This window comes from Colossoma macropomum, unplaced genomic scaffold (assembly GCF_904425465.1).
Source record: "Colossoma macropomum unplaced genomic scaffold, Colossoma_macropomum, whole genome shotgun sequence".
Taxonomy (NCBI): domain Eukaryota; kingdom Metazoa; phylum Chordata; class Actinopteri; order Characiformes; family Serrasalmidae; genus Colossoma; species Colossoma macropomum.
In genome coordinates, this window is record NW_023494797.1 from 15,440,352 (window position 1) to 15,466,538 (window position 26,187).

At 39.1% G+C, this 26,187-nt stretch overlaps 1 protein-coding gene across 1 annotated transcript in view; it reads left to right on the forward strand.

Annotated features, from left to right (window-relative positions):
* The window catches only part of apba2b (amyloid beta (A4) precursor protein-binding, family A, member 2b), a 179,701-nt gene that overhangs the window by 110,562 nt on the left and 42,952 nt on the right, over window positions 1–26,187 (forward strand). Inside the window, exons 3-6 of the mRNA XM_036584410.1 lie at window positions 7,333–8,553; window positions 17,037–17,117; window positions 22,542–22,581; window positions 25,398–25,543. Coding sequence (XP_036440303.1) covers window positions 7,378–8,553; window positions 17,037–17,117; window positions 22,542–22,581; window positions 25,398–25,543 — 1,443 coding nt within the window. The 5' untranslated portion in view covers window positions 7,333–7,377. The remainder of the gene's footprint in view (window positions 1–7,332; window positions 8,554–17,036; window positions 17,118–22,541; window positions 22,582–25,397; window positions 25,544–26,187) is intronic.

Consider the following 26,187-nt stretch of genomic DNA (forward strand, 5'->3'; position numbering starts at 1 on the left):
CCTCAACCTGACTGTGATTGGTCTTAATCGTTGTGTTGTTTGTTCTGAGACCTCCCCCTGGCTGTGATTGGTCCTAATTGTTGCGTTGTTCATTCTGAGACCCCCCCCCACCTGACTGTGATTGGTCTTAAATGCTACATTGTTCATTGTGAGACCTCCCCTTGGGTTGGGGTTTTAAATCTGGAATTATGGATGTGCACGTGCTCTCTGCTCTCTGATACATATCAGAGTTTCTTTGCACTACTGTGGTTCCTATCACTGCATAAAAGATGCATGAGGCTTTCTTTCTTGAGCTCTGTCAGAGCGCAGATTTAGAACTGTTAGCACCTATTATTGATTTTTTTTACAGCTGATACATGACATATTCCTGCTCATGTCTTTCCTTATTCAGAAAGACAGCAAAACTGAGACATCACATTACCAACGGAGAAATGTAGAGAAAAGCCACATTTTTGCGTCAGCCTTAAAGGATTAATAACTGAACAGCTAGGGTAGAGTTTAAGCGGATGAGATTGGCAAGTTGTGTTTCATACAGAGCCTTCAGCCTGGAGAAGTGTAGCAAGATGTGCATGTGTTGTTGCCGGATGTGCATTTGTTCTCAGTAGGAGGCAGCTTAATGTTTGCTATTAGCAGCACCAGCAGCAGCCACTGTGTCAGACTCAAATGCTTTAATGGTTACTCATGATATGGTCAAAATGATCGTTATCTGCTTTAATTACATTTCGAAATTGAAGCTGATGATCTTTATTGGTTGATTGATAACCCTCATCAATCACAAGTGCATCTATTCCTTAGAGGAGATACCATCTTTACTCCGATATCAGACTGCGTAGAGTTCATAGCGACTGAGATATTTGTTCCTGCCGGTTTGAATTTGATAGCCGATAATCCTATAAAGTCTTCCATGCTTCCTTTCGTCTTTCATGCCCTTATGTTTCATTTTGAATGAACCCTTCCGTCAGGGCATGACGCAGATTGTTCGGGGCAGGTGAGATTGATTTCTCCTGCATTTGCCCCGACAGTCGTTCCATTCGCATGGTAATTTATTCAAATTCAATAATCCCACTAAAAATCTATGCAGCATCAATCAAAGCTGAATTTTAGAGGGGACCAGACTTTTAGGTTCAAGGACTCAGGAAGAGTAATGGACACACGTGTAGATACTGCATAAGGAACAAATCCCATATAACATACAGATGGAGGTTCACATACCGGAGAAATGAAAGTAGCTGTCAGAAGATGATGTATTAATCTTAAACTTACCTGCAAAAGTGTCATACGACTATTCTTGGATAAAAAGTTGATGCATGCCTGCATATCAGTGTTGTATTTAGTTAGGCTGGAGAGGGAGATGATATTCTATGAAAAGAATTTAGCTGGCCGATATGGAACCAAAAAAAAGACCACTGAAAATGACTGTATTACTTCGAATTACTGTAACATTATGTTGTATCTAAATAAGGTGCTGTCACGCCTTTCTCTGCTCTGGCTGAACCTACAGCTAACATCAGGACTACGTTTCCCAGAACCCCTAGCTGCAGCGCATGGCACAGGACTCTCAGAAATCCACCTATCCATCTTCTAATTACACACACCTGTTCCTCATTTCATGTTTATGTTAGCTTAGTATATAAACCCGGGCTTTAGTCCAGTTTGTTTGCAAAGTATCGTCACTCCAATACGCGTACCAAGCGTTTCCATTGTCTTGTTTTCTGCTACTCTGTATATGACTTGTTTTTTTGTTTATGACTATGATTCTAGTGTTGCCCTTTTGTCCTGTTCTGATTCTCTGGCTTTCAACCTCCTGCTCATGTTTAACAACTTTGATTTTGGATTCCCCTTTTGATATTAAAGTTTTGAACTCAAGCCTCTATCTGGTTCTGTCTGCCACCATTACAGGTGCCAGGCTGTTCAGTTAATAAATAATAATAAAAATAAGTTATCCTTTATTAATCCCACAATGGGGAAATTTCACCTCCGCATTTAACCCATCTGTGCAGTGAAACACCACATACACACTAGTGAACATACACACTAGGGGGCAGTGAGCACACTTGCCCAGAGCGATGGGCAGCCCGGGGAGCAGCCGGGGGTTGGGTGCCTTGCTCAAGGGCACTTCAGTCATGTCCTGTCGGCTCAGGGGATCGAACCGGCGACCTTCTGGTCACAAGGTTGGTTCCCTAACCTCCAGCCCACGACTGCCCTAAACGTAAATAAGAAAACTGAGTAGTGCAAAATTTTGTAGCACACAGGTGAGTGTAGTGGCAAAGTAAGACCCTTCCCTGAGTTGAGTTTGTTAGATTGTACCTTGTCCATTTTATCTGGTAAACCTACTAAACACTGACTAAAGTACTTAATAGGTTGCTATGTACACACTGAGACATAAGCTTAGTAACGTGCAAAAATCTTTTCAGTGTCATCTTTTTTCAGCGTCTGCTTTTTTCAACTTAGTTCTACACACCAGCAACCTTTTTACTACTCGAATGGTTGTATGCAATTTTATTTGATGATTTTATAAGTGATTTTATAAGTGAAAATAAGTTAACACATCCTTAAACTTTAATTTGACTTTTTGATTTAGATTTTTCTGCTAATCTTAGTTTAACAGTTTAACATATTGAAAAAAATAAAACATTTAAATTGTGCTATTACTTTTGCACAGACCATATTTATATTTCATTATTTTTTTTAGCAAATAAACAGTAATTGTGCATTAAAATGATTACAATGAGCGGGAGTGTGCTCTCTGTAGAGGGTGTGTTAACTTACTTTCACTTAGAAAATCAACAAAGCATTGAATTTGACCGGGGTGCCCAAACTTTTGCACACTGTGTAGATGAATATGAATATGGTACTAGAGTGCTTCTCTTAGCAATTACACAAAGAAAAGCGTTTCAGTTGTGAACTGTGTGGATTTATAAGATATTATTGCTACTACTACAAATAATAGTAATAATAATAATATTAATAATAATTTGTTTATTTATTTTTGTATATGATGTCATATCTTTATCATTTAAATAATAGAAAGTATTGTAATATAAATTTGAGTTCATATTGCCCACACTTAATTCACACTGTTTAGAAATATACAGCAGATACAGTCGTTTGCGAAACTCTTGAAGCCCCTCAAATGACATGTTAAAATAAATTAGTTTGTTCTCCACCGAGAACACACTTCTGCACATTAATGGACATTAATGCATTTATGAGTAAATTTAACTTAAAATGTGACCTGAGCAAAGGTTATGGCACATTTTATATTTTATGTTTTCTTTTCAATATATCTAACTCAAATAAACAGAAATTGTGCACTAAAAATACTGAAAAATGTCAGTTTGTACTTTTTTCACTTACAAAATCAACTAAAATATATATATATATATTATGGGGTGTTTAAACTTATTATACTAATACTCATACAACTGTATACGAGCAGAAGATCAGTATAGTTCCTATAATAACGTGCACCGACGCCAAAGAGGCTGACAGCCCTCCACTCTTATCTGTAGACCTGCACAACAGGCGTGGTTAATGAATGCAGGGGTGAACAAAGAGGCGAAGGGTCAGGGGAGCCCAGGGGAGGCTGTGATCCTTAGTTACTGGAGTGTGCACTGGGATTGGCCTGGTGGTAGAAAGGAGGGAGGTGGGGCAGCTGGAGCTTTTGGGGGAGGGCCGTAGCACATAGCAGTCAATCATCTGTGCCTGGCTGCGTAGGGTTTCTACTCCATATGACACCAGTGTCGAGGGAAACAGGTAGGAAGAGAAAAGCCATGTATTTACCTGTGTGATTTGTAGGTGCTGTGGGAGCTGAGCGGGGCTGCATGTTCCGATTGGAATGAGTGCGGTGCTGTAGTGGTTGGGGCTAGAGGTGTGATTTCTTTGGAGAGTGCTTGTACTGATGTGTGGACAGAATGGAGCAGATGGGGCTGAGAGCGGTGACATGGTGTGAAAGGTGATGGGAGTAATGGGGAGAGCCTGATGATCAGAGTGTTAAGAGTCTACTGTAGTGCGGGTGTAAGCGGTGTGTAGTGATAAGCATGTGTGTGTAACAAAAAAATGCAGGAGAGAGAAACGCAGGGCAAGTGTGCAGCATCAGGAGCAGCAAATGGTCTTGACTTTGAAGCTCTATGTTCCTTTTATTTAAAAAAAACCGAAAGAGAAAAACATTTCTTTTCAGTTGCTGATTTAAGGTTAAGGTTAGGTTTAGGATTAGACTGAGAATACATATATGCATATGTACTGACATGTGTGTATATGTATGCACAGTACTAATAAGTAATAGTATTTTATATATATATATATATATATATATATATATATATACATATAGATGTTGGGACAAAACCTTCAAATGCAAGCAGGATAAGAAAAACCCTTCTTAACTCTTAGAATGGGAGTTAATGGAACATATTCTATTGGTCATTCATAAAGAAATGTTCACACAACGTAAACACTATCTGTCATTTTTAAATTCTGTTTAAAACAAACACAAACAACAACAATACATTTAGATACATGTGCACATATAACTTACGTATGTACGTACTTAGGTACTTATAAACCCTTATGGGACATATTATTGTTATATTATATATATGTTATATTATTGTTACACATAGGTACTGTGTGTCTATGTGTGTGTGTTTATACACACATATATGGGATATATTATTACACATATGTATTTATATGTATATACAACATATAAGGGCCATATGACCCTGTGTCTTGAGACAAAGCATAAAAATCAACTGCTGGATTAGAAAGGAATAGGGTATTCTTTGTGTAGGATTGTGGGTAATTAGCTAGTGTAATGTCTGGTGATGGAAGGCGTAATAAAAGGCAGGGGGGGAGTGTGAGAGAGAGAGAGAGAGAGAGAGAGAGAAAGAGGGGGAGAGATTGAGCAGTAGAGCAGCAACAAAAGCCCCTCTGAGAGCTGTCTTTGCTGGCTACTGGTGGGGATGGCACAGTGAGAAAATACCGACCGTGCTTTTCTTTTTTTCCTCTCTCTTCTCCAAACTGCACAGAGCCATTGTGTGTGTGTATTTGCGTTCGATTACGCAGCGTGTGGAGAAGTCCTAGCATCATTTATCTTCTTGCCCCGCCGTCTAATTGGTTTTTCAAATGAGGTTGAGTTTGTTGCTGGACAGTCAACAGTAGCAGCAGAGTCGTAAACTTGCTCTGTAATTCCCCGCGCTCACTGCCACGCCCTGCTGAGGCACAGTTGTGGTCTATGAGATTAATCCTGCCTCAGCTGTGTCCTTCCCCACCCCGCCGTGCTCTGATCAATAAACCCCAAGACGGATGAGACCGGCGACCATCCGCAAATCCGTCACACATTACATTCCTCACGAATATTTTCCATGTGTTGATGACCTTGTGGAGGCAAGTGCCTTTGAAGTTGTCGATGCCTAATGAAGTAGAGAAACACAGGCTGCTTTTATCTGAATTCTCATGCCTGCAGTAGGACTTCACCAATATGTATTGTTTGGGTGCTAAAATCGACAATATTGAGGTTCCATGGGTTTATTAGCATCAGCTGAATTTGCACTGATAAAGCATTGATAAACAAAAAGTTTAACCTTGTAAGATTCATTTGTAAGAGTTTTATGAATCATTTGTAAATTTATTTATATAACAGTTTGATCCAGCTATATGAGTGGACAGAATAAGCTCCATCAGAATATTACTTTTGTTAATATTACTTTTGTTAACATTATTTTCATCATGTGAATGAGTGTCATATATATCATATGTCATATATATCACATATATAATCAGTGGATCAAACTCCTCTCTCGTTCATACAGCTCCTGGATTATTGTTGCAGTGGAGGCTCTTGTGGAGAACTGAAGCTCCACCTTGCTGCTCCTTTTGTTAGTTAGCTGCTTGTTGATTTATCCATAGGTATCCATAGGTCTCCTACAAGCACTGTTCAGTGTAATCTGCTAAAGGTTCTGCAAGTATTGCTTTAAAAGCCATTTAAAAGCTGTATTTGAGTGACTGCAGTACAAACGCAGCTTCTATCTTAGCAACATTTAGTGCGCTGCAGCTCAACTTTAGCATAATTGACACGCTAACTTTGACAGTCCTAATTCATATTATTAAAGACTTTGTGAGTTTCTGCATTTTTTGACAGTTGAGAACATTCACACTCACACACACTCATTTTCTAAGCCACTTATCCTCCTGGGTCGCAGGGGGTGCTGGAGCCTATCCAAGCACTCATTGGGCAGAAGGCAGGAAACACCCTGGACAGGTCACCAGTCCACCACAGGGCAGATGGGAACAATCATATTTGATAATTTACGTAATAAAATTTGATGATATTTGCCAGTAAAGCATTATTGTATTAAACTAAAACTGTTGAGTCATAATTTTGTCCAATATGAAATTATATGAGCTGATAATTTCAGTTATCAGAAGTCCTAAAATCTATAATGGTTTCAGCAACATGTTTACAAATTGACAGTTTTCATATCAAGTGGACCGTAGTCCCACACCTGCAGTCCATCACTCAGAAAGCCTGCAAAACATTGCATTTGTTGCTTGCAGTCACAATAGTCGCCTTTGCCATGCTAACACTGTGCTTCCACCTTGTGCTGTGAGCATCCTGACCGATTACTGTTCCACATTAGCGCAAGGTTCATATAATCCAACAAAAGTAAATTGTTTCAGTCAAAATAAGACTAAGACAGACCATTCTGTAACCGTGTCACATTATTGACTGACCATTGTGTTTTTAATATACTGCAAAGCATTTTGCAACCACAATATGTAATATATATTTTCAGTACTTGTCCAGCCCTAGTGGCAATGAGCTGATAGTAGAGGTGCTGGGAAACATGTGGATCTCGTAAATGATCTGTCCAGCTCGATAGCAGTAATTGATCACGCACTGAGCAGTTAAAGAGTCTCTGAGTCCTGCAGGGTGGGAGTGGGCTGCTGATGCTTGGCTGAGGGGATCAATAGACTTCGGCAGAGCCTGCATATATAATCTCATTCATTAAGGTCGGCAGTTGTTTAGGCCTTCAGCTTTGTTTTTTGAGTTCAGTGACTTTGTAGTGTTTTTCTGTAAAAATGAACAGTCAATTTAGCCTCGATCGGCTGCAGCTAAAGCACCATAAAGGAAGAGATCACTTGTTGAACAGAGATAATCGAATGGTGGTGTCTGCATTTGGAAGATCATAGGTAATAATAGATTAGTTGATTATTCAAATAATAGTCGATACATTAATTGATGATAGAAATAGCCTTAGTTAAAATGTATCTGGTGATTATTTTGAAACCTCTTTAATGGTAATGTTCTTTTTTTTATGTGTGTGGCAGAACAGAGGACCTGCAGTGATGGAAGGCCAGTAAGCGGCTCTCTCTATGGCTCAGAGGAAGAGGCCTGGGGCCAGCAGCAGCAGCAGCATGGCCTCAGCAGAGCTCCATGCCCCCTACCCCAGCGCCCCCACAGAGTGCCCCCCGGAGGAGTATGAGGAGCAGCAGGACACCGAAGCCCCTGTGCCTCCCTACTGCGACCAGGAGGGGGCTTGTCTGCCCAACAGCCGTCCCACTACTCCTACCACTCCGGACCACGCCCACACCGACTACCGTGGCCATCCGGACAGCCTGGATGGAGACTCCAGCTCGGACTACGTCAATAATACATCAGAGGAAGAGGAGGAGGAGGAAGATTACGATGAAGGGCTGCCGGAAGAAGATGAGGGGGTAACGTACTACATTCGCTATTGCCCGGAGGATGACAGCTACCTAGAGGGTGTGGACTGTAACGAGGAGGGCGAGTATGGGACGGTCCGGGCTGAGCCACCGCCGGATACAGATGAGTGCCAGGAAGCGGTGGAGGAGGAGTGGGCAGAGGGAGAAGGGGAGGGGGACATGGAGAGTGGGGAGGTGCGCTGCGAAATTCTGGAGGAGCAGGACTCGGACCAGCAGATTTACGACGGCAGGCCAGAACCTGTCCTGGACCACCAAAGCCTCCATCATCACCACCATCACCACCACCATCACGCAGAAGCCCACCAGGACCAGGCTCCGCCTCCGGTCCGAGACCAGGATGAGGAAGAGGATGGGGAGGAAAGTGAGGATTACTGCCCCAATGATGAAGAAGAGCCAGAAGAGGAAGAACAGGACAGGGAGAGATACACAGGGGACTACTACGCCCCAGAGGACAATGGGAACTCATACAGGGGCCACAAAGGCATAGAGGGTGAGACAGGCGAGGAGACAGAGGAGGATATTGATCAGATTGTGGCTGAGATTAAAATGAGTATGAGCATGGGCAGCCTCAGCAGCGGGACGGACCAAAGCCCAGAGGAGCTGGGGGCGGAGCCAGCACCTGCTCGCTACCAGCCTGAAGCTCCGCCCAAGGCTGAACCCGCTGCTGCTCCGTATCCTTCCCAACCCCACCGCCACGATGGCAGGCCCAAATCCCTCAACATCCCCCCAGCTGGGCACAACCCGCAGCCACAGAGGGTTGTGAAGGGACGCTCCCGCACCCCGGAGGAGCAGAGGAGGTGGGCACAGGAGCAGGTCAGAGAACAGGTAAAAGATATATCAAGATAAGCTGTTCACAAATGGAGTCAGCAAAGGAGAGGATGCTTTTAGAGGGGAGTTAATGCAGTAGTGTGGTAGCTCAAAAGAACACATTGCAATTATATTGCTACATATTGCAATGTGCCATTCAAATGCTATTATTTTAATGAATGTTGATGTAATGTGTGATTATTTTTTTACCAAAGTTATGTAGGTTTGTTGAATCATGCGAACGCCTTGATTTTTTCCAAAAACCTAAGATGATCTGTGATTGGCTAAGATGCTCAGAGTGCACAAAGAAGCATTCAGTGATTGGTCAGAGACTTATTTGCATATTGCACACTTCTGCAAAACTAATATTGTGAATGTCCTTGTTTTAAAGAAGGGATTGACTAATTGCATGGATGGATGGATTAATAAATTTATTGATGGAATGACAAATTGATAGATGAATTGTTTGATGGATGGATTGATAAATTGATCAACGGATTCATGGACTGATAAATGGATGGATGGAATGAGGGATAGATAGGTGGATTGATGAATGGATGCATGGTTAGATCGATGGATAGATGTATTGAATGATAGACTGATGGATGGATTGAGGGATAGATAGGTGGATTGATGAATGGATGCATGGTTAGATCGATGGATAGATGTATTGAATGATAGACTGATGGGTGGATTAATAGGTGGATGGATGAACGGATAGATTGGTGGACAGATTGAGTGATAGACTGATGGACGGATGTTTGATCTGTTCAGAAATATCACCTGAAAAATGAATAACTTGTGCAACACCATTTCCAGAAAAGTTGGGACGTGGTGCAAATTGTAAATATAAACAGAATGCAAAAAAAGGTTCTTCAAGGGTTCTTTAGAAAAGAAAATGGTTCTATATAAAACCATGAACACTTTAAGAACCCTCTGCATAATTAAAGAGTTCCTTGCTTCATGAAAGCGTTCTTCAGATTGATGGAAAATGTGCTTGAATGTGCTATAGACGGTTCTATATGGCACCCAGCTTCTATTGTTACAAGCTGGACATCATAACAATGGGGAAACAGGGTTGTACCTGCTGGCTGTTTTGACTGGAAATTAAATAAGTGAGGGGACTGTTTCTGACTTTTGCACAGAACTGTGGATATTCAGAAGAGTTAATCAGCAGAATTAGTACTATGTTTAACTGGAGACAGCAATTGAGCGTTAAAGTGCCCATGGTACACAGCTCAGACGCATTCATTCTGGCCGTAGGTTCACTCATTATAGCCTAATGGCTGCAGTGAGGCCAAATGCATCATTCTGATATAGCTAGATTATGAAGTTTTCGTCATCTCTTAATAGAGGTTCATATCGGAATGTGTTTTCTGGCCTTCATTGTTTGACAGCGTTGCTGTGGTGGTGTTGAATTGTCACGTTTTTAAAAAAGTAAGTCTGTGTTTTTGAAATAGATTAACACCATCCTTTTTGTTGGCAGCTTACTCTTTCAGTGAGTTTCAAACCCTTTGAGCAAAGCAGTATTATGATTTTTTTATTCTACCACACCTGTCTGTTGAAGGGCTTCACAATTACTGAATTTGTATTAATTATAATTTGTATTAATTTGAGTTAAGTTTGAAAGAACAGGAAAAGTTACAACAACCGCTTCATTTATTCAAAGCTCACAGCATGTCCTTCAGCTGTTTACTGAGAACAAGCTAATTAACTGTATTACATTTTGTATTTATACAGCTGAAATAGACTTTGCTAAGTAATAATAGATAGAAGATACATTAATAATTTTGAAATGTTTCAAGCAAGATAAGTAATATTTTTATACAAGCAACCTATACATCTCTGCTACATATGAAAATGCAGACCTAATGTTTATAACCAAAATTCAGCCCAAAGTGGTGGAAAAGTAAAACAGTATGTCCACCCCCACCTGTAAAAATCAGCTAAAAAGTCAGCTCAACCCTCAAATTATAAGGTCACACTTATTACACTGCTTTACATGAGTTAACTTGAGGACACTAGAGTTCACCCAGCTCAAGCTAATTTAGTCAAAAGTTCTTCAAACTCACATATACAGTTTCTCAGTTGAATAAACAATAGAATTTCCTTTTTACTCAGTTTTCCAACTAACTGGAACTCCTTATATCAGACAGGTGTTTTATCCCTTTGTGCTCCCAGTTATGGCTGTGGCATCACTGGGGTTCAGACTCACAATGATCATTTTATTTCATTACTAAGTTAAAAAATATTTTTACAGTGTATTAAACATAGGGACACACAAATCAGAGTAGTTTTAGGAGCCAGTGAGTGGCACGACAGACTAAGTGTTAACCCCCACTAGGAGGTTGTATGTTCTCTCGTTGTTTACCTTGGGAGGCTTAGTGTTAAAATGAACCCCCTCATGTGGAGGCTGTAGCCAGGCTAGCTCTCACTGTGAGTCATTTACATGCTTCAAAACAACCACCAAGAAGGAGATCAAATATAGGTGTGATTTCTGTGACTTATACATAGAAGTCAGTAATCAAAATACAGATATGTAGAAAAAGTTTCTTTTATGATACATAAACAGTCTGGAACAATATCTCTCCATATGCCGTCCTATAAAATGTCCATGTAATTTTTTACCCCTCGTTAGTTTGTGCACTGCTCACCCATTCTGCCTCGAAAAAACCCAAAAACCAAAGCAGCTAAGAATGAGACACATTTTGTCTGAATATAAACAGAAATTAGATTTAATTCTGGTCTCAAGGTAAAAATTAATAAAGACACCTTGGGTAGGTTCAAAAAAGGAACCATGTCAAAATCACAACAAAGACTGCCTGTCAGAAAACACAAGGGAATGGTTTCAGACAGTGCAGTTCTTCTTTATGTGCTCTTAAGACATTTCCTGTCGTATATGATGTAATATGATGGAAACTGAGTCCTCTTTCTGTCTATAATGTATTAATAGTGTGGACATGAATGGCATGCTGTCTTATGCACATAGTATATGGCTCTTTGTGAAGCTATTGTACTGACTCATAATTCTCTCTGAGAAGATTTTGTCTGTACATTTCCTGCAGTTCATTTGGATACTTAATGTGTACAATGTCATATACTTTAGTTTGTTTACTGAGCTAAAAGTTTCAGAGGAAACGAGAGCAGCATGCAGTCTTCCAACAACTGGAGGCGTCCAAATGTCTCCGGAGATCAAGGCCAGCGTAATCAAAGCTTTTTTCAAGTCATCCCAAAACTGTAGTTGCTTCACTACGGTTTCTCAGAGAGGTTTGCTAATGCTGTTACATAAACACACATCTGTTTTTCCTGCCTCCTTGTTTTTCTTAGAGAAAACAAGATGGGCTTTGATCATCTAAATTCCTAACTTTGCTCCGCAACCAGTCAAGTTAGCTAATTCATCTAGCAAGCCAAGTGTTTTTTGTGAGATGAGTAGGAATTTTCAAACGGTGCTAATGCAAAAACAGACCCAGGTAAAACACAGTGACTGTGTTTACATGCAAAGATTTTTGCCAATGTGATTAAACATTCAGATTATAGATTAAGACTGAGGTGTTTATGCTCACTCTACTCAACAATCTGATGAAAAATCTGCATTTATATGCTTACTACAAGTAATCTGATCCAAAATGATGCGCATGCGTACAGAAAAACGTAAACATTGCCATGACAACAAGCATCACGTGAGTCCAGTCAGAGTGAGATGAGCAGCAGTGAGCAGTGCTTGTGTTTTTAATTGCTTTAAAATGCTTTCAGACTCAGTAAAATGTCCTTCACATGTCCTTATTAAAGAAGGCCGAGAGGAAGACGTCGTGTTCTGAGACATATAAGCTGGACGTCCGTCCCACCGCCGTCTTTTAAAGCTCAAAGCATAAACTTCGTCTCCTCTGCAGACCAGTTTCTGCTCCGCCATGCTGAACGTTATAAACTTTCACTATGACGTGACGCACATGATCAGAACCTACTTAAACTTTCCGATTGGGAATGTAATCAGATTCAGACGTTTACATGGTTATTATTCTTCTATTTATCGGATTATTTACAGGATTACCCACCTCGTTCAATTGGATAGAAATTGCATTTCGAATGGCCTCAGTCAGACTAGTCTAGTCCAATTGAGGTGTTTACATGGACATATTCTATTCTGATTAAGATAATATTCAGATTATTAAAAGATTATCAGGCTGCATGTAAACATGGCTTATGGCATAGTTTGGGAAGTATGCGAGCATTTTGCATTCACTAGCTACTTAATGCTTCAACGAAACTCTTTAATGCTGTGAACGTCACAAGCTTTTTTCACGCCAGCAAGTTTGTTTTGCTCTTAAAGGTGCAATATTTGCTTAAGGTTATTCCCTATCGAACTGATAAAGACCTTGGACATGGCAGTGCACAGGTTATTCTTTTTAGAATATGATTGACAAGCAGAAGCAGAAGCTCAATGAGTAGGATGAGAGTGAAGTTACTTCCCCAGATTGGAAATTTACCACATCTCCACTTAGCATCAGTCACCCCTATTTCTTCTTCCCCATTTAAATCTTCTTAAATATAAATTTTTCTTACCTTTAGATTCAGTTGATACAGTGTTATGAAGCAGACGTCTGAATCATTTAGTGCAAGTTCCGTCTGAGAAAGTTATTGCTTGAAATTAAGATGAACATGAATTATGAATATAAATTCCTGAGACATTGTTTCACAACAGTTTTGAGATAAGGTTTTGCCCTAAAATGCGTTTTTTAAAATCCTTTCATGGCAGAGAGAGACATGCAGCTGCTGTAAAGCAAAATAGTACCCACAGAAAAGTGTTCATTTACCACTTATCATAATCAACATTATACAGAAAAATATGTTCAGTGGTGGTTTTAGATAGTAAATAAATGGCTGTTTTTGTGTTGTAGATATCGCGACCACTGGTTCCTGTCACCACCACTGTAAAGGAATCTGAGTCAGTACGTTTCTCTATAATGAACCATTTCACATCAAACCACTATGATTTTGTTCACACCTTAATGGCTGAATTCTGCCGAAATTTTGAAGAAACGCTGGCATTCCCCTTTAAGAAGAAACGTTTTTCCATCAAAAAAAGTAATTTTTTTTACCACATCTCTTAAGAGCCGTTCTAAGAATACAATAAAAAAAATATATGTTCTTAAATGTTTAGCAGTCTTACTGTAGGTTTACATGTCTGATATTGAGAGAGCTGATAAGGTGAGTCTTTAGAAGTTGTTGTTAGCTAGCTAGCTAACAGCAGTATGTATTTTCCTATGCTCTGTAGTTGATATTGACTTACTACAAGCATTACTACACACATTATGACTCTACCATCACTTCCAGTTCTTGTTTACTAAAGTGTTTTTTCCTCCATTTTGGTGTTCTCTTAACACACTTAGCAAATTCAACTGAAATAGCCTAAAGGCTAAAGCTAATGGTTAAAGCGATTCAAATTGTATTTCATGCTGTTTTAGCCGTCTGTGAAAGACTGAAAATTGTGATTGACATTGGCTAGGCTAGGATAGGCTACGTGATGAATAACTTAATGGCCTACTTACAACAATAATGAGGTCTTAAGGGAATATTTGAGAATGAAGTCTCTTTTTTTGAGAACCTCTCAGTGTTTAGCTCAGTTGTTACTGTTTGCTTTCTTTTATAAATCTGGTCCCTGAACGTCCACTCTCTTCCCTGATCTCAGAGCCCAGATTATCTCACAGTCCAGTGCTATTGAAATTGAAATAGTACTTGAATTGAATTGAAATTCCGAGAGTAAGCCCCCTGTCTGCTCTGGGCTGGAAAACACTTTGTGGTGTTCACTCATAAGCTGCTCTGAAACTATTCCTTTCTTGCTAAACACACAAATGTAAACTAAATGACCTTCTGACCTTCTCAAAATATGCACAGCTGCTCCGCGGTCCTTCCAAATAATTTGTGATGTTTAAAATTTCTGGAAAGAGACATTCACTCTGACCCAAGCTTCTGTGTGCTTGTTGGACTATTTGTCATGGTATTGAGAGGTCAGGGACTGCGTGAGGAAGGGTCAGGCTATTAGAATTAGAATGAATTTTATTTTTCCAGATGTTTTACATGTACAGCAATTGTGCATACATATGTTTAATGTCTAACATACAAGACAGACTAAGGATGCTAGACTATTAAAGGGGAATTACACAGATTTTTCAAAAAATTCTGTGTAATTCGCTGTAAACAAAGTCATTCAGAATGGTTCAATATAAAATAGCCCATTTTACAGAAACTTGCCAGTCAGAGTAGTTCACAGTGGTGACAGAAAGCAGACGTCTGAAGAGTTTAACGCCTCTAACGCCTCCCTCACAGAAGGTTATTACATGAAGTTATTACGTGGTTGCAGACATGCTGCTGCTTAATGCCTGGGACATTTGTTTTATGATAGTTTTGGCCTACAACATATTTATTTAAACACCATCTAACAGTTGAAAGATTCATGAGAGGCATAGTAAAGCACAGTGGTGCCCCAGAAAACCTTATTTTTTCTGATTTATCACTATTTTAGCATCATCAAAATAACATAAAAAACACATGTTGGTTCCTTGGCTGTGAGTAGTACATAAAATGGCTGCATTTGTGTTGTAGACCCCTGGTTCCTGTCACCACCACTGCAAAGAAATCTGAGTCGGTACACTTCAGGGGGCAGTCATGGGCTGGAGGTTAGGGAACCAGTCTTGTGACCGGAGGGTTGTCGGCTCAATCCCCTGAGCTGGTAGGACATGACCGAATGCCCATTGAGCAAGGCACCTAACCCCCAACTGCTCCCTGGCCGCTGTGTGTGCCTTCACTAGTGTGTATGTAGGTCTTTCACTGCACAGATGGGTTAAATGCAGAGGTGAATCTCCCCATTGTGGGATTAATAAAGGGTAACTTAACTTAATTCTTTACAATTTCACCAAAAAAAAAAACACATTCTTAATGACTTAGTTTGCTCAACTATCTTAACCACTGGATTATGTGGAAATTTGGAAACATTGGTAGAGTTCCCCTTTAAGAAATGTCCATGACAAGGTTGTAATAAATAAATGAATAAACACACACACACACACACACACACACACACACATATATATATATATATATATATATATATATATATATATATATATATATATATATATAGATAGATAGATAGATATATGTGTGTGTGTGTGTGTGTATGTGTGAAATGTACACACGTGCAAAAGTTTGGGTGCCCCCTGCTTAAATTGCATGTTCTGTTGAAAAATAAGTCACCTACTTGTGCAGAGGCCACATTATATATTTTTCCGTTCTGTTAAATTGAGCAAATGAACAGTAATTGTGCACTAAACTTTGCAGGAAAATGTCATAGTTTAAGTTTGTAGAGGATGTGTTAACTTACTTTCACCCAGGAAATCAACAAAACCTGAAATTATTGGAGAAAGGAAAACATTCTTAACTGTAATGCCTGTTAATGTTAATGTAGTTGTTGACCATTTCTGTTGGTCCATTTATCATGTAATGTTCACACAATCTAAAAAGCTGCTGGTAATTTCAAATGGTGAAAAAACGATGGTGATGATTTTGCATTGAAATAGTTCAGTAATAGTGCTGCATTATAGAACAGATGGGACGTTTCCACTGCTGGCTAGAGGAACAGGCTATAGCGAGCTTCCTCGCATCCTTCTCCATGGCTTCATCCAGGGCTTTAGCTGCTCATGCTGGTAAAGCTGGTTAAGCTGGTAGTAAAGACAAAAAGAACACAGGAAAATTACTTTAGATTGCCTTTTAGATGCACAGTTAAATGTTCTAAAAGGATTCAAACATTTCTGACCTTTAAATGTTTCAATTAGACTGGGTAACGGTCAGTTTTGAAGGGGCGCTATCTTGATTTGTCTGCGTAACTGGACTAGAGCAGAGGGCGTTCTATTAGCATCCAGCCTCATTTCATGCCTTGGAGGAAAGCCACATGACAAATGCATTTGATCAAGTAATGATGAGCAGACAGAATAGCACTAATTAGAGATTTTGAATGTCCAGCAGAGAAAGAGAGGCTGCTTTTCTGTTGATATTAAAATTGATTGAATTGTGTGTGTATAGTGTGTGTATCTATAGTGTGTGTATATGTAAGATGTGCACGTGTAGCTGTATGGTGCACTGTGTCTGACCACAGGGACAAATGAATTGCTTTTTTCACTTTTCCCTTTGATCTTGTCTGTCCTCCATCTGTAGATCTCCATCTGTTTGACAGGTTTAGTATCACCTTTCTGATATCTGCAGGGTTTACGGCCCTGGAGAAATCCCACCATCCCACCACCACTCATTTCCTGTGCTGATAGAGGCTTTTCTGATGTTGTACCTGTCTCACATACCTCTCTCTCTCTGTCTCTCCCCCTTGCTCTCTCTCTCTCTCTCTCTCTCCCCTCTTTCTCTGTCACTTGTTTTTTTTCTGTCTCTGTCCGTCTCTCTCTCTCTCTCTCTCTCTCTCTCTCTCTCTCTCTCTCTCTCTCCCTCTGTATGTTTAGGTGTCTAACAGTGCAGAACAGCCGAGGAAGCAGCAGCGATCTGATCTGAACGGCCCGCTGGAGAACAACAACGTCCCCGAGGTGGATCTATTAACCTTTGACCTATAGAGCCACACACTGTTCGCCAATTTACTTCATACATAATTCACAGCAGTGATGAGCAGGAAAAATACGACTGCCAATCAAATTCCTTCACTGACTCACTGTTTATACATATAAAAGTGCTGCAGTCAGTTTACTTGATTCAAATGTGTGCATCCTTTCCACATGAATGAAGGATATACAGTCAATATATTTGTTGCCAAAAGTAAGTAAACTGAAAGACAAAATTGCTTATGTAATACATCATTGTTGACATGTCAGAAACCTTGTAACTGTGTTTTTTTGTGTTTTTGCATCATTTGAAAATGTCAGCTGTCTTTTACATTATGTGAAGAATGGTATATGGATTAGTAGAACAGTATGCAAAGTCGTGTGGCAGCCAAAAGAGGAAAACATTGCCTATAATTTCTTTCTCCCTTTAGATAGATAGATAGATAGGTAGGTAGGTCGGTAGGTCGGTAGGTCGGTCGGTCGCTCGCTCGCTCAGTAGATAGTTCGATAGATAGATAGATAGATAGATAGATAGATAGATAGATAGATAGATGGATAGATAGGTCGTCTATTACAGCAGCACAAATTGCGATAAAGAGCAAAACAAGAGTGAAGGTATTGTCATATGCTATTATGCAGATGCTTAAATAGAAACATATAATAAAATGTACTAAAACTACCATAAAATGTAATGTGCAGTACAAAAAAGTAACTAAATTTGCATAAATATTATGCAGGTGACAATGCAGTGGTGCATGCCATGTCCAGTAGATGAACCGAGTGACTAAACACTGTAAACGATAACATATGTTAATAGTCATATATGCATATGTGTATAAACAAGTGGCAGTGCAATATGCAAGTTGTATGGATGTACAAACTTTCAGTTTGTGGCAGCAGTATATTAAAATTCAGACTTACTTTCTTTAAAAAATACTTATCGTGTCAAAATAATGGCTTATTTTTTTTAAATAATGACTTACTCTGTTGAAATAATGACTTATTTCCTCAAAATAATGTCAAAAAAATGTCTTCTAGAAGAAGAGTTTCTAAAAGTAAATACTTATTTTCTCAAAATGTTGACTACATATGTTGAAATAATGACTTAATAATTATCATTAATTATTTATCCCAAAATCTTAAAAATATTTCAAGTTTAGTAACTCATTTCAAATGGGTAATCAGAATTTTGTCTTGATAACTCAAAATCTTGAGATCAGTGATACTAAGTCTGTAATTGAGATACAAAGCTGATATTTTGAGAAAATAAGCCATTATGTTTAGTCACTAAGTCAGTACTTTGATAAAATAAGTCATTAATGATTAATCATTATTTTAAATCCATATTTCAAGATACTAAGTAAACTCCTATAATGCTGCCAGAAACAGTGGAGGGGGAGTTGGGGGGGATTGTAATCTGTCTGGGTGGAATGGGCTTCTGTAGAAATGGTCCTGAATTACTTGGAATTACTTGGTTCCATTAACATACATTAAAGTCAAGAAAATATTTCAATAACTGTTTTCCAACAACAACAATACTGTATTCATGTGGAAATATGATGATTTCAATCAAGTAAATTCCATGCAGCACTTCCTTCATATGTAGTGGAAAACAATCCAGCCGTTTTTTCCCCTCTCCTGTATCTCTGTCTTGTTTGAGCACTGCAACCTCATTCTCCTCCCTCACTCACGCTGTTGATGGAGGAAGTGAATCGGCTTCACCTCCGCCTGCACAGCCATGGAGACTGACAGCTTTGTATTTACATGGAGAAAGGAGCGCTCAGCCTTGACCAGCCTGCTTCAACGCCTCTCCACAGAGAAGGCCCTTACAGAGACTCGTATACAACCACAATAAGAGCTGTTCCTATTACGCTCCCTATGTAGCAGAGGGCTGTCTGTGCAGTCACTAAAAGGGCCAGTTTTCTATATTTGTGTATTTTATTTTTATCCATGAAGTCCAATTTCAGTCATTTTGACATTTGTGTGGTTTCACTGAGTGCATTTACATGCACTTAATAATAACACAACTGCAGAAAATCAGATTTTGTCAGTGATCTGATCAACGCGTTTACGTGTGCTTGAGTAATCAGATAATGGGAAAACTCAGGGTCTACATGAGTCAGGCAGTAATCAGATTTCTGTTTTACAACCAGCCAATAAACCCACAGAAGAAGACGTGACGTAAACTTAATGTAAATCTCAAAGTTTGTTTTTTTCTTCGTCAAGCCACTTTACCTGAAAAAATTAACATATATCATCTAGAAGATGAAGAATATTTAAATCTTTAATTTCGTCAAGCATGTGTTTGGTTTCAGCATCGCTCCAAAAGTGGCAACATTGCTCACTTATTTCTGGTACTGCTGTCTGTTCTGCACATGCGCAGACTAAGAAATCCAAAACAAATCAGAGTAGGAGTTCACATGCACTGAGAAATCTGATTACTGAGCTAAAATCCAGCTCTCTTTATCAGATTTCTAGATCTTACTCTGATCTAAGAAATCGGAGTATGCTGTTTACATGACAGTTTGGATAGTCAGATGCACTGCAGAAATCTGATTATTATCCGATTAAATATCCATAATTAAATTTTACATAATTACATTTTTTTATTTACATTTTAAAAAGTGCCATTTTTAGACCTTGCTTTGTCCTATAGAAATAATTGAATAATAACATAGAAATAAATAACACCCCCAGCCAAATTACATGTTTTATTGATTATCTAAGTCAAAATACGTCCACACATCCTTATTGGGAACACACTGAGATATGGCATTTTCTGCAAATTTCAATGCACGTTTTATTTATTTGCAGAGTTTAACATATTGGGAAAAAGTTAAATATAAATTGTGCCAGAATTCCAAATGTTCAATTCAGAAAATAAACAGTAATCGTGCATTAAAATGTGCAGAAGTTTGCTCACATTTTCACTTAGACAATCAACAAAACACATCATGTGATCAGGGGCTTGCAAAACTTTGCATATGACTGCATACAAATAATCTCTGTAAATGATGTTATTCTGCCTTATTCGAAAAGCAGGCCAGGCTGAAACATTTCTTATAACTTTAGTGTGAACGGGAGGGGCTAAACTGCTGTTGGCTGAATAGGCAGACTTTTGTAAATGCACTTTTTTATGATGTCACAAAAACAAATAAAAAAAAAACGGGCTATTTTAGTTTCCCTATATGGGTCATATTTGCTGTGAAGTAAACAGAATGTTTTGAAAAGTACTACATTAAACTCTTAATTCATAAAAGTGAGGGAAATTGCTTTGACATGGGCTCTTTAAGAGAGGTTCTCCAGCTGTGGGGCTTTTAAATTGTCTTGAAACAAATGGCATATGAAGGTCACTCAAATATTTAATGTAATGTTTTAATTTTGGCTAATGCAGTGCTTGATGGAAGAGTAGCAATTGTTAAAATATAGTCATTCTTGCTGGGTAATTGCATAGTGAATAATTAGTGTTTAATTTGCATTCAGATGCATTCAAATGAAGTCACAAGTTTGGTTCCTAAGTGCAAAGAACAATGGCTCAATTAGAGCAGCTGGAAATTTTGTTTGATTTGAGAGGAGCTCTTCTTTTGAAGGTCGTTCAGCGAGCGCCTCTCTTGTGTTTTCTCCATTTGTGGAGCATAGCAGAGAGCAGTTAAGCAGTTATCATCAAGCTAATTATTCATTAAGTCCTGGAAATAGACAAAATTTTTTAGGGCCTCTTGTTGAACGCAGCACTTATTCTCATACAGTTTGCTGCAGACCGCTGTGCAAGTAGCTTAACTCTAAAATCTGTTATGCTGTATTTTCCGGGCAGTATAATACAGGGTGACAGAGTGTGAAAGTTTTTTTAGGTCACTTTGCGGTGATCGGAGACAACAGAAGCACAGCCGAGCACTGTTGCAGCCTGTTTATGCACTCCTCGCTGCTCTCCTTTTGGCCTGCATTTAATTAGCCTGACTGAAGCGGCTTTGGGCCCTCTCCTCCTAGACTGCAATTAATGGGCATACTCTCTTAATGCTGACTTTCTGTCCGGGTGCCTGTGTTTTAAAGTGATGGCTATTACTCAGTCCGCTGCAGGATCTCTGGCTCAGAGACCTCACCGCAACCCTGGAGAGAGCACAGCCTGAATTACTGACGTGACCTTGTGTGCTGTCCGACTGACCTGCGATTAACTTTGACTGCAGGTTTCCTGTGTCATGAACTAGTTCACCATTCAGAGTGCTTTAGTACTGTACATTAGGAAGGGGAAATTTCTGTAAAATTTAAAGAGCCCATATAATGAAAAATGCAATTTCTCTCACTTTTGTTTCGTCGCTGTCCAAAGAAAAACAAGTAATTCCTAAATAGTAACTTCACAGGAGAGGGAAAAAACACTCTTACTTTTTAGTGTAAGTTAATGTAAAGGGGTTTTATTCCAAGTGATTTTAGAGCATTTCTATTGATCCATTCAAATTCACACAACGTACAGGACAGCTGGTGTGTTGAATTGATGTAGAATAATAAAAATTGCCAAAAAATGGAGATGCATGTTTTTCTTTAGACAGTGACAATATAAATATTCTTAAAATTTCAATATGTCCAATTCAGCCTTTCCATGCAGTCCATATATGGAAACTAAGCTGCAAACACAGCCTGTTTCTGCAGACAAAAACCAAAAACCATATGTAGATTGTAGTATGTAAACACAATTCATACAAAACATATAGTTCACCTCACAGCCCATACGGCCCATATAGGGTAACAGAGCTGTAAAAACAGCCCATTTTTAATTCACTTTTTGGTGATGTCACAGAAACCGCATTTACATATATCCTCTTGCTCAACCTACAGCAGTTTAGCCCCACCCATTCACAGTGAAGTTATAAGAAGTGTTCAGACTACTTTTTAAATGAGGTGCAATACAGGATCATGCAAAATGAATTATGACGGGTACATAAAGCAACACAAATGTTCTAAATGGATTTTAGATGGAAAAATAAAGCACAAGAACAATTTCTAAGACATTATTTGAAAAACAGTTGAAAAGTACCTCCTCACCCCCCCCAAACTGCTGATGTGTGGCTTGCTCATCAAACATTCTGATTTATTATTCAGATTGTTTAAACTAATACGACTATTTGTATCGGATTTCAGTATCACATACTCAGAATTGAAAATGTCAGATTCAGTGTGTTTATCTGTTCATACTGACACACAGACAACACATCTGTGTCACTTATGAAGAAAAAGATCGGATTTGGGCCACTTTTACCTGCTGCGTGAACAAAGTCTTAGTTCTTACTGCAAAAACCAGACTTGTGCTAGAGTTTTTTTTACATTTTGTTTTTTGCTAATTGCGAAGAAGTAGACAAACTTATTACTTATATGCATGTCTCATCTGCTCTTCTAAATCCAGTATTTCTCCTTATTTCCCAGCCGTCGAAGAAGACAGCATCGTTCCCCAGCTTTGTGGACGGTAAGTGGACACTTTGTATTTTCCTTTTATCTGCCTCAGATAATCTTCTCAAGAAGTTTTAATCTTTTCAGACTCAAATCAAAAGAGAAAACAAACGTGCCACATCAAAACTAATATTCAGAGTAAGAAGATTACAGTGGCAGAGTGAAGAAAAGCAGCCGATATTTCTCTCTCTGTTTTAACGTCTCTGAAATGATGGCTGAATTTGCTTGGGCGTGTGATGTGTAAGGGGTCGGAGTCATGTGGTTTAATGAGCAGTGATTGCAGGGCTTGTGTTTTCTAATGAAATGTTTCTTCATTTCGTCCTCGATGGGGAAGAGTCATGTAGACGCTTCCTGTGTTAGTTAGCAGCGCACATGCACAAACATAACGCTTGCCAAAAGCAGTACTGAAACAAAGGAGGTTGTTGAGAAGGACGGTTTCTTTTATTTCAGTCTTTAACCCTTTCATGCTGGACTAAATAGCAGCTATTTCTGTTTAATCTTATCCTTTAAACAGTGCAGTGCATCAGTGCAGTTGTTCTACATTTATTTTGATACGTCTGAGAGCCAAAGTTTATTGTGTTTGTGTCACATACTACACTGTATGTGACACAAACACAATAAACTCCAAAAGTATCCAGACAGTCCTTCTAATTAGTGACTTCAGCTACTAAGGTATACTCATTACTGACACAGGTGTTCAAATGCAGAAAATCCAGCTTGTATAACCTCCATAGAAAAGCACTGACCAATAGAATGGGACCCTCTAGAGGAGCTGCACATGAGCCTAAGGTCACCATGCCCTATGCCCAACATGGGCTACAGTTGAGCTGCGTTCTGTGGAGTGATGTAGCTCCATCCAGTATCTTTGCGATGAGTTGAAATGATCCAGAACTGATCATCGAACTTCAGTACCTGACCGCAATTATTCTCCCGTGGCTTCAATCAAATCCTCACAGTAATGTTCCAACATCTAGTATAAAGCCTTACCAGAAGAGTAGAGGCTGTTACTGCAGCAAATGAGAACAAACTAACTATTAACACTCTTCATTTCAGAAGAAAAGCTGGAGGAGCAGATGTTTGGAAATATGGAGCTGTGAAAAATTATTTAGGTTAATTATAGAGATTATTTCTTTTCCAGGCAAAGTGGCCATTAAGTAGAGGTTATTTCTTTTTAAGGAGATGTTTCTGAAGAGATTAGATATAAGATTATCCACCCACTTGCAAAAAGAAGGTGAAAGTCAAAGGAAAATAAGTGAAAAAACAGGAGTTTCTGAAAAATGATTGAAAGCTACAGAGAAAAATGGGACTCCTAACAACCACCTGGAAGACCTGGTGGACACCAAAACTGTCCCCATCAGATAAACAGCACTTAAAGCTTTCATCTTTGAGAGAGAGGAGAAAATCAAGACCCACTCTTGCTTCAGAAAATGTCCACAACTGTAATAAAAATAAAGAGTGGACAATTTGATATTATATTTATATTAAATTTATGTCTAATTTTTAAATGTCTGCCTTATTTATGTCTATATTTACTTCTGTCTTTATTTCTGCCTGATATATGTAAGTTTATGTGCAATTATCTATCTATCTATCTATCTATCTATCTATCTATCTATCTATCTATCTATCCATCCATCCATCCATCCATCCATCCATCCATCACCATCTATCAATCATCTATTTATCTAATTTTCTTTTAAATATCTGTTTTCTGTTTTTTTCCTGATGCTGAAAAATGAATAACTTGTTCTTAATGGCTGTTTTGCCTGGAAATTAATTAAATAAAAGGTGGTCTCTGACTTTCCCCCCCACAGTCTACCATGGTATATAAGAGTGCTTCTTTCTTTGAGCCTCAGCCACTGAGGAAAGAACTGGAATGTAAAGCTTAATATTCTGAATTGTGGCATCCAACACAGCTGGTTGCTGATGGGTGGCTATGTCCCTCAGTGGGCGTCACAGGGTCCACATCTCCATATCACACGGTCCGATTAATCCCAGAGTGCCTGTATTGCCCCCGTGGCCACATAAACTCTCCTTTACCCCATTGTGTTTGACACACTGGTTGCTGGAGTTCTGGGGTTTTAAATAGCTGTGTTGGTCACTCTGCCGGATATAGAATCACACTCTGAAAAGCATGACTTTCTCTGAGAGTTTGAAAACATCCAAAAAAAAAAAAAACATAACAAATGAATATAAAACAAAAGTTGTAGAAGAATGTTTTTTCTTGATGTTCCATCATCTCATCACAGCAGTTAGACTGCTTCCTGCTCCTTTAACCACAAACTCCTGTCAGCAGATGCTCCAGCTGTTCCAGCATACTGAGGCATTGAATTTACTTGCTTGAAATGTGTACATAATTTCCACATGAATAAAATATATCAACAGAGAGGTTGCAGTCATGCAGTAGCTGGAACCATTGACTGTATAAATGATGTATATGATATATACACTGATGGGTCGGTAGTGTTGCTGTCACTGTGATGAGAATTGGAAACTGTAATCACATCAATTTCTTATGTTCAGGTGCATGAAACTTGGTGTTCACGTGATAATAATGTTATTGAATTATAGAAAGTAATAAATACATTCTTATGTCACTTATTTTGTCCATTCATGTAGCTATAACAATTAGAAAATCTGGCTTTAGTGTCAAATCTAAAGAAGATAAATGCAATTAATCGAGTTTAGCTACACAAAATGTGATTAATTAGCTCTACATTTGATATATTTAAGCTCTCTGCATTCCTTTTTTCAGTGCAGATATGAAGCAGTACATGAAAGCCTGTCTTTAACCTATGATCTGTATGCTCTCTCGCTCTCTCTCTCTTTCAGTTCCTGGACCCTGTGAGCCTGAAGACCTCATTGATGGGATCATTTTTGCTGCTAACTATCTGGGCTCCACCCAGCTGCTGTCGGAGAGAAATCCATCCAAAAACATCCGCATGATGCAGGCGCAGGAGGCCGTGAGCCGGGTCAAGGTACAAAACCAGACATCGTTATGTCCAGCACATACATGTTCCCATACATGTTCCACTGTATGGAAGGGGCACTCACTGGCAGCAGTTTTAAGTGTATTGTCCACTACTGAGGGAGAAGGGTGATCAGAAAAGGTGTGTTACTGAGAAACCAAGAGTGGATGATTATGAATTTCTGTGAGAGCTGTCAGTTATATGATGGAGAGACCGGTAACCAAGCCCTGCATTATCAGTCCTAACAGCATATCTGCCATATTTAACCCTGTGTTTACCCTATGATGGTAGGCGGTCGATGGCAAACTAAATATTCCATTGTTTTCACTGGAACAGTGACAATGCCAGCAGCAGTGCAGCATAACGCAGCGGTCAGTGGAACATTCCATAAAGAGTTCAATTTTGCCAGCTTTTGCCATTGACCATGGCTGAACCAGATGTTGAGTTTTTGGGGGGGGCATCTCAGTGTTGAAGTCCAGGTGCACTTATATGACAAATACATAAAAGAGTACAGAGCATTTACCCTAAATAAACAATCAGCATTTCCAAGCTTGTCCTCTGGGAATCATCCATTTGATGATGCTGTCACCATGGCAATATTTTCATGGCTGCATGACTCCATCAGTTGTTTACTGCTAACATTTTTCAACAAC